This window comes from Asterias amurensis, chromosome 5 (genome assembly GCF_032118995.1).
Source record: "Asterias amurensis chromosome 5, ASM3211899v1".
NCBI classification, from domain to species: domain Eukaryota; kingdom Metazoa; phylum Echinodermata; class Asteroidea; order Forcipulatida; family Asteriidae; genus Asterias; species Asterias amurensis.
The window spans coordinates 2,823,296-2,832,614 of NC_092652.1; the positions used below are offsets into that span (position 1 = coordinate 2,823,296).

General features: G+C 38.1%; 1 protein-coding gene across 1 annotated transcript; it reads left to right on the forward strand.

The window, feature by feature from the left end:
• Nucleotides 1–7,565: 7,565 nt before the first annotated feature.
• On the forward strand, nucleotides 7,566–9,300 carry LOC139937832 (NADPH oxidase 5-like). Its single transcript, XM_071933158.1, has 3 exons — nucleotides 7,566–7,735; nucleotides 8,192–8,452; nucleotides 9,003–9,300. The coding sequence occupies exons 1-3, from the start codon at nucleotides 7,586–7,588 to the stop codon at nucleotides 9,132–9,134; spliced, it is 543 nt and encodes a 180-aa protein (XP_071789259.1). The 5' UTR covers nucleotides 7,566–7,585; the 3' UTR covers nucleotides 9,135–9,300.
• The last annotated feature ends 19 nt before the right edge of the window (nucleotides 9,301–9,319 follow it).

The window sequence follows — 9,319 nt, forward strand, 5'->3', positions numbered from 1 at the left end:
TACTGCTACTAACCTTTATGTATTTGTTGTTGTATACGTTGTATTGAAGTCAACCAGCAGATTGTGTAACTTGCATATCTTTTCGAAAACTGGAATTACAATAAAAATTAATAACTAGATAAAATATTCGTTCATAAAAACTAACACAGAAGGGTTTAGGTTAGGGGACCAAAGCCAAAAAATATTATAACGAGTTTATAATGAGTATTACATGTGATATTCAACATCGAAAACCTTTAAAGACAGTGGACACTATTGGTAACTGTCAAAGACCAGTCTTCTCACTTGGTGTATCTAAACATATGCATAAAATAACAAACCTGTGAAAATTTGAGCTCAATTGGTTGTCGATGTTGCGAGATATGAATGAAATAAAAAACACCCTAATTGTAACACGAAGTTGTGTGCTTTCAGATACTTGATTTCGAGACCTAAAATTCTAAACTTGAGGTCTCGAAATCAAATTCGTGGAAAATTACGTCTTTCTCGAAAACTACGTCACTTCAGAGGGAGCCGTTTCTCACAATGTTTTATACCATCAACCTCTCCCCATTACTCGTCACCAAGAAAGGTTTTATGCTAATAATTGTTTTGAGTAATTACCAGTAGTGTCCACTGCTTTTAAAACAATATTTTACTTGTTTGTACCTGATTGAAAGGTCGACATTGTGTCCGAAAGCTAATTAGATGTTTGTCATTATCAGTTGGGATTCATGCATAATGCATGAGTATTTAAATCCAACTGGTTCAAAATGATTGTTAAGATTGCAATAACAAAACAGTTGTTAATCTGTTGATGAGTCATATTAAACTGTAACGCGCGGAAAATAATGGTTACCAGTTACACTAAAGTGAAGATTTAAAGACTCATAGCCCTAACAATTACATCATTTCTCTGCTAAAAAAAAGAATTTATTCACATGGAATAAAATCAAAGAGTTTCAGGACATTCGCCAAAAACGGTACATGACGTCAGAACCACGTCTTAGTCCGTACACAATATACCCTTTTCACGCTTTCACCATCTTGGTCATGTTCACTGTTTTCAATAACAGGAATGAATGCTAACATTCATTGCGCAAACATGGCACCAGACCATTTCGTCCAGCCTCAGTTTTGTTACAATGAGTAGGAATGGAGTAAAATCAAGATGGCCACACCATGATAAAGGTCTATAGAGATAAATACCCACGGGGAAGAACATTAATGACCTTTCTTGCCCAAAGCTAAAAATTGAAAGAAAAAACGGTAACAGGTCGCGAAAACATTTACAGTAAACGCAACATGAAGGAAGAAGCCTGAACACATGACGTCACACTTCGAGGCTCGTGAATAACGCCAGAGAGTGGTCTCTTTGCCTAGGTCAATACCCGTCCATAATTCAAGTTCATTCACCTACATTAATTTCACGTCAAATCCTATACACTGTGCAAGTACGTACACTGTACAGTACACACAGTGCACATCACACAACACGCAGACGACCAAAGGTAAGCTTTCCATACCTGTGTTTTGATTGGTCCGAGGTGATGTTTGTCAGCTGCACCTACATCACCTCAGACCAATCAAAACACCGATACGGAAGGCTCACCTCATTGCACGTTTACCCAATCAAATCATTGTATCCAATCAAATCACTGGTTCTGAAAAAAAGACAGGGGACCAGTCTAACAGGTTGTAGGCCCCTATCAGGCAAAAGAAAGATTGGTGGTGCACTTGCATTCACTACAATAGTCCCGATGTGTTTATAACATCTACAACTCTTTGTTGTGTTCAGTAGCATACTTTTGACATAATCACTTTGTAAACATGATTTCTGCGAGGAAGCACATGGGATCAGTGCTAAGTTCAAGATTGAGAAACTTCAACAGGTGTTGACGGACTATGACGCATGGGAGCTAGGTCGCAGCCATGACCTGCCGTTGGCACTAGGGGGACGACTCAAAACTGCGACAAACAGAACTTGTCGCGACCCATGGGAGATGGTTAGGGAGACCAAGGGGATGGTTAAAAATAGGCAATACCCTTGTTGTCTTAAACAAGAGAATCAATGTGGTGGTGAAGAGGTTTCAACTAGTGGTTTAAACCCAACGAGGCCTGGTTCTTGATAATTTTACCGAGACGAAGTCGAGGTAAATTATCAAGAACAGGCCTCGGCGGGTTTAAACCACTAGTTGAAAAACGTTCAACACACTGCATAATGTTGAGAGTCATCATCACCGAAGGAAACATCCAGAAGCTGATTCTACCCCCTGGGCTGGAAAGTGTGCAGGATTTGAAGAACCAAGTCAAGGAGAGGTTTGAACTCAAAGGGGAATTCAGTCTCCAATTCATTGATCCGGACTTTGATAATTTCATAAGCTTATCATCACTAAAGGATATTAAAGACAAGGGAACTATCAAAGTCGTTCATAGCCTTGATTAAGACGCTACAGCCAGCCGCGATCTGCAAAATCCCAGTCCCCATCACTGATTTCCCCCAGCGCACCCCCATACATAACAACACAGTGCACGTGTACAGCGTATGTACACATACGTACTGTACGTGTACATGTACCATCTGTGTACGGTACACTTACGGTACATGGGTACTTCCTGTTGTTTAAGCCTCATGTGCGAGGTTGAAAGTAGAAAGACACGATCGTACTCACGACTACGCTATACTGTTCTCGCTGTACAATGTATGGTAATGTACATTTTGTGTATGCACTGCATGCGTGTGCAGCGAACCGGGCCGGGGAACAGTACGTCAACAGCCTTGATCAAGGCTAGACATGTGTGAGACACAATAAACCAAGCAAGCATCAAAGCAACAGCTCTTGTAGAACTCAAGACATTACACATCAGATGATCAGTTCTGCTCTGTAGCACAAGCATTTGTCAAGAAGCACCCATACCTGAAAGAACCAGGTGCTGCCACTGGCTACCTTGGTTGGAAAATAAGCCTTAAACTCAAGATGGGTAACTATTGCGAAATCACGGATGCACAGAACTAACTGTAAAATCACTCTAAATCAGCCAACAACATAAAAAACCAAGAAAGGCAGAAGGCAGAAGTTAACTACCTCCCTGAATATCCTGGTGATGAAACAGCTGCAAGCTATGAAAAGGAACGGACTGCTCTTCTTGATTCATTGAGAAAAACACACAATGGAAAAGTGATTATGGAAAAAATGGCAAAGACATTTTTCCCACCACAGACAAGAAGTAGTTCTTCAAAAACCATATGTTGTTCTAAAGAATAGTGATTGAAACCAGCTGACCACTTGCCAATGTAATGATATAATTAATCCTGTACCTTTATACAAGTTTTACTGAACAATCTTTTTTTCTACTTATTACTTAAAGGGACATGTTGCCTTGGATTGGTCGAGTTGGTCCATGAAAAGTGTTTGAAACCGTTTGATATGAAATGTGTAAAATAAACCAAACAAACATGCCTCCAAATTACGTGGTTTTTCTTTTATGTTGCGAACAAACACTGTCGCCAATTTGTGTAGTAAACAAAATAGCCGACCGTGTTTGTTAGCAACGTAAAAGAAAAACCACTCACTTTCGAGGCATGTTTGTTTGGAATTTTTGGATATTTTATTCTACTTTTAAAACATCTTTCCAACCATATACATTTCATATCAAACGGTTTCAAACACTTTTCATTGACCAACTCGACCGATCCAATGCAACGTGTCCCTTTAAAGTGATATTAAATAAGGTTGAGCAAGCTGAATATCTATACCCAATGCTAGACATTACAAGGACCTAAAGTTGATTTCTCTGCACTTTTTTAGGTCAACTAAATGGGTCCTTAGCTTAAAAATTATTGTTTGTAAATAATAACCTGCAGTATGTCTCTTTACTCGCTTAACAAAGACTAAAAAAAATACATCTTTGGGGGGGGGGGGTGTTAACTTGAATCTTATTTTTTAAAAGAATAGTCCAAAAAAGTATTATCTTATAAATGCATCCTAAACCTGTTTGATATAGCTTGTCAGCCAGATGCTTTTTCTTCAAAAGTTCTTTCTGAAAAATCTGTACTTTAGTTATGTTCCACACCGTCAAGAGAATATTGTTTTGAAGCGTATGACCACTTGCCAAAACAATACTGTATTTAATAACTTCCGTGTCAGATAATTAAGACTTTAACAAATGAAAGTTGTATCATAAACACAACTAAAAATTGATACAACAAAGCAAGGTGTTTTTTATGTGATTATGCTATGAAGTTAAAGGGTCTGGGTATTTTTTGTATGATACAAAACACAATATCCACAGATTTACATTAAACTCATACAGTTTGAAAATAATGATAGTAGAAAGCTTCCCTTACAATGTTACTTGCTGAGGAATGAGTAAAACAAGTCACAACAATAATTTTCGTCAACGAAAACTATTTAAGCTTGTGAAATATATTTTCGTGAATTTTTGTTTGTTAATTTCTCAAAAACTACAGCACCTCAGCAAGTAATATAAGCTTTCTACTGTCAATATCTTCAAACGGTGTAAGTTTAATAGGAATCTGTGGAAATTGTATTATGTGTTACAAAAAGTACCAAAATCCTTCAAGAGTGTTCAAACGAGTTTGCTGATGTTATTGTTAAAAATTATTGTTGTTGTTGTTGTTCATATTATGTTTACATAAAATAAATGCGTTCATGGTAGATAATTGCACAAACCGCAAGTCAAACCTTACTGAATTTGGATAAGAGTGTCAATAATTTAAGTAACACACAGAAAGCACTTTCATGATTTTGTTTGAGTGTTGTTTACAAATATCAGTATGTAGTTTACCCCCAATCGGTTAATTTCCTTAACTCAGTTAATTTCCGTCAACTCTATGACTTAAATTGTTTACACATTGATTTGTGTTAAATCTTGCATCATAATATTACACACCAGTATAAAATCACACTGCGAATTAAGTTTAAAACATTTAAAGGAACACGTTGCCTTGGATCGGACGAGTTGGTCTATTAAAAGCGTTTGAAACCGTTTGTTATGAAATGCATATGGTTAGAAAGATGTTGTAAAAGTAGAATAAAATGATCCACACAAGTATCACTCGAAACTGCACGGTTTCCCTTTTACGTCGCGAACTATCACGGTCGGCCATTTATGGGAGTCAAAATTTTGGCTCCCATAAATGGCCGACAGTGTTAGTCGATAGGGTAAAAAGAAAACCACGCAATTTTGAGGCATATTTGTGTAGATCATTGTATTCTACTTTTACAATATCTTTCTAACCATATACATTTTACCACAAACGGTTACAGAACGATTTTCAAAGACCAACTCGACCGATCCAAGGCAACGTGTTCCTTTAAGTACTATTGTAGCTGTAATTCAGTTTAATTTCATGTGCAATCTGAATAAATACCTTGTGGAATCTACCTCAATCAATTAAACTTGCCCGGATCATTTTATTTTTGTGATTGCCTAAGTTAAATGTGAGTAACACAAACTTAAATTATTTGCGCCTATTTACCTTGCAAATTCAAGTTACATACAATAATATAACTTTGTTGGGTTATTAACCAAATTCAATTTAATCAAACAAACCCATACTGAGTAAAATTGAATTGATTTAATCAATTGGTTTTTAGTTAATTTTACTTCAAATGAAAAGTAGCACCCACTTCGAATTGTAAGTTAATTCAACTTGCCATAGGAAGTAATATTAGATGCACCACAATGAGTAAATTGGGCTGTGATATTTTAAGTTTAACAAACTTGGGGAATACAAGTACAAAGAACTTATATTCTTGTCCCGTTCAATTTACTCAATTATATCGAGTCAACAAACTTGCCTTAATACAATTAAGTAATTCGAAGAAAACGCGTTTTGAGTTTATTTTACTTACAATTAAACGTAGCGCCTACTTCTAGCCTCAAGTTATTTCAACTTGCCTTAGATTTGAGTAATAGTAAATGAATCGTAATATGTCATCCCAACTCATTTCAAATCAGTAAAGTTAACTTGAAAAAGCGAGGAACACATAATTTTTAAGTTAACTGGACTTTGACATTTTAAGTTTAAATAACTTGAGGAATAAAAGTACCAAGAACTTAAATTATTATCCCGTTCAATCTACTCAATAAAATTGAGACAACAAACCTGCCTTAATAAAATTAAGTAAGTTGAACAAAACATTTTTTTTAGTGTGGGGCAATATGTAAATTGGGTCTAATTCGGTCCCGACCTGAATGTGTGGGTTTTCCATGGAATAATTCTCTGGGGTTTTCCTCACACATCTAAAACTAACATTTCCTTTCTTCCCCATTGAGTCCTTGGCTATTCGTACAGAAATTAAGTTGTTTTTTCTCTCTGAGATTCCTTGTTGACGCAACAAGAACTAATAAAGGAATAAAAGGGTAGCGGTTAGGGTTCTTACCCTTTTATTCCCATTCATAAATACCTTTTTGGTTAAAAGGCGTTATGAAGTAAGAAACTCTGTAAAACTTATCCGTTCCCGACGTGCTTGAGCTATGTTTGTTTCTACCTCCATGGTATGTACATGTTACATGTACATGTACGACGTCCGTGTGTTGCATGCCTATTTCCGACAGTTCCGTTTGTGCGCATTATAGTCTTGGTGCAACACGTTCTGGTTTTCCTTTCACACACAGCGCGCCTGCATCGCCTGTAAACAAGAAACGTCTTGCATCAAGACTAGCGTGGAGTATCCGCTCACAACAGGTTATAAACACTGGTCATTATCAAAGGGTTAAACACCCCCCACGTGACGCGCTCTCCACCAATAGGAATAGCGAAACTGTCCGAGGTATTTATGAATGAGAAGTTAACCACATCTTGCTGTAAGAGTTATTTTGTAATTTTCTGTACAGGGTAACGGTATTAATGGTCATGGTACAGCTTCCCAATCCACAATGGATGATACACCTCAACAACCAGCAGCAATCTCGGTGGACGAAACTCGTCGTAAATCCAGCAATATCACATTCGATTTGAAAACCAAGGGTCGAATACGCGTAAGTACTGCATGTTTCAATAAGACTTTTTTCCCTGAGCAAACATTGAGACCAGACATATTTCTTGGAATGGGGTACATTTGGATGGAAACCAGACACAAGCCTAGCAGATATAGAACGTGCTGATTTGGGTAGAAAATAACCATGCTTACGGTTATCCGGCGTGCCTGTCTGTTTGCATTTTAGAAAGATTCAAAAGAGCAGCCATTTTTTACGCCAGTTCTTGGATTTCTGACAGAACAAACAGTGGGATTTGGGGGACTTTTAGTGTGATATTCTAGGCGCATTCCGGACCTCAATCAAAATTCAGCTTGTAACGAGCTATTTCCAGGTTTTGGCCTATGACCTATTAAATGTAATGCATCTTCATGTTTAAATGGAGTGTATAGTTCCATTTGCGCAGTTCTTATCTTTGACAAGTTTTGTTGAATGCTGACGTCAATATGTTACAACCAAACATCTTCATCAAACAACACTATGTTACTGTTTCTTAGCACGTTGACACTGCGTCCTAAAAGTTGTTGTTTTACCATAGGTTCACATACAGGGACCGTACGGTACCCCAAGCACCAGCATTTTCAATTCAGAGCATGCCGTAATGATCGGAGCAGGAATTGGTGTCACTCCCTACGCGTCCATTCTCCAATCCATCATGTACAGACATCGTAACATCCTCCACGAGTGCCCGAACTGCAACCACTCCTGGGTGGATCTGGAGAGCCAGAAGCGCGCCCTCAGGGTCAAAAAGGTAAGTGACGTCACAATAGGTACACGGTCCAAAGTGTTGATATGGAAAGGGCTCGAGTTGAAGAGTTGTCAGAAAAGATGGACTGCAAATGACGCCATTGACCACCGTCTTTGACGTGAAACAATGGAAAGTGAATACTCTCAATCAATTATACTCTTTCACGCGTGCATGTATTATCAAAGATGGCGACCAATGCAAGAGATCTGTTTAACTCTTGTATTTATTCACTGTATGGAACTTTGATTTAGGGTTCTGGGATGGATTCGTACACATCATGTTTCTCCTGAAGACGAGCACAGTATACTGTTCGAAATGTCGAGACCGAACCGGCTCTTCTCAGAGGCAACACTCACACAAAAGAGATTTACACATGGTACCCGCAAGTTTACTTTTTCTTCCTACATCCTGACGAGTTTTGTTTGACTGTTGGATTTCCATCCACCTCTTTCATGTCAGGTTGATTTCATATGGTTGAACCGTAACTACATGGCCTTTGAATGGTTCGTTGACCTACTCTTGCATATGGAGAATCAACAGAGTGAATACTCACTGGATCGGTTCCTAGACATCCACCTCTTCATGACCGGTATGAAGCGATTTGACCTGAAGAATATTGGCCTCCAGATGGCGCTAGACTTGGTCCATGAGAAGGAAGAACGCGATATACTGACGGGACTCCGGACCAAACTGCAGGCGGGGAGACCTGACTGGAAAAAGGTAAAGAGCTTCTATACATTGAGTGTATTATTCGCTCTCCTGGTGAAGACTGGTCGAATTGTCGAGGAAATCGATATGTTGTAATTGAAATCACATCTGTTTAAACAAGTGTGAAGCATCAAGTATCCTTGTTACATTTCCATTACCATTAAATTATTATTTCATCATGCAAATGGTGTGAAAGTACACTTAAAGACGCTAGACACCTTGTCAAAGACCAGTCTTCTCACTTGGTGTTTCTTAACATAACATAACAAACCTGTGAAAATTTGAGAAAAAACACTCTTGTCACGAGAAGTTGTTTGCTTTCAGATGCTTGATTTCAGGACCTCAAAATCTAAACCTGAGGTGTCGAAATCATTTCTTCTTTCTCTAAATTACTTCTTTCTCTAAAACTACGTTTCTTCAGAAGGAGCCGTTCCTCACATGTTTTATACTATCAACAGCTATCCAATGCTTGTTACCAAGTAAGTTTTTATGCTAACAATTATTTTGAGTAATTACCATTTGTTTTCTAATATTGGTGTATAATGTTTTAAATCTTCTGCAGCTATTTACAAAGATCAAGTCTGAGAAAAAAGGAAAGGTTTCGGTGTACTTTTGCGGAGCGGCAGCTCTAGGATCGGTCATCAAACAACACTGTGATACGTTTGGCTTCAAATTCCACAAAGAGAGCTTCTAGATATAGCTGAGAACAGGAAATGTGTTGCCACAAAGTTCTCCGTCGTTGTCGCTGTCGCTTTCGCTGTCGCTTTCGCTGTCGTTGTCGTTGTTGTTGTTGTTGGGGGTGGGGTGGGTATCAATCATGAGCCTTGGTTCAGTTAATCGTGATATCTCATTCTGAATTTTTGCTTTTTTTTGTTGATG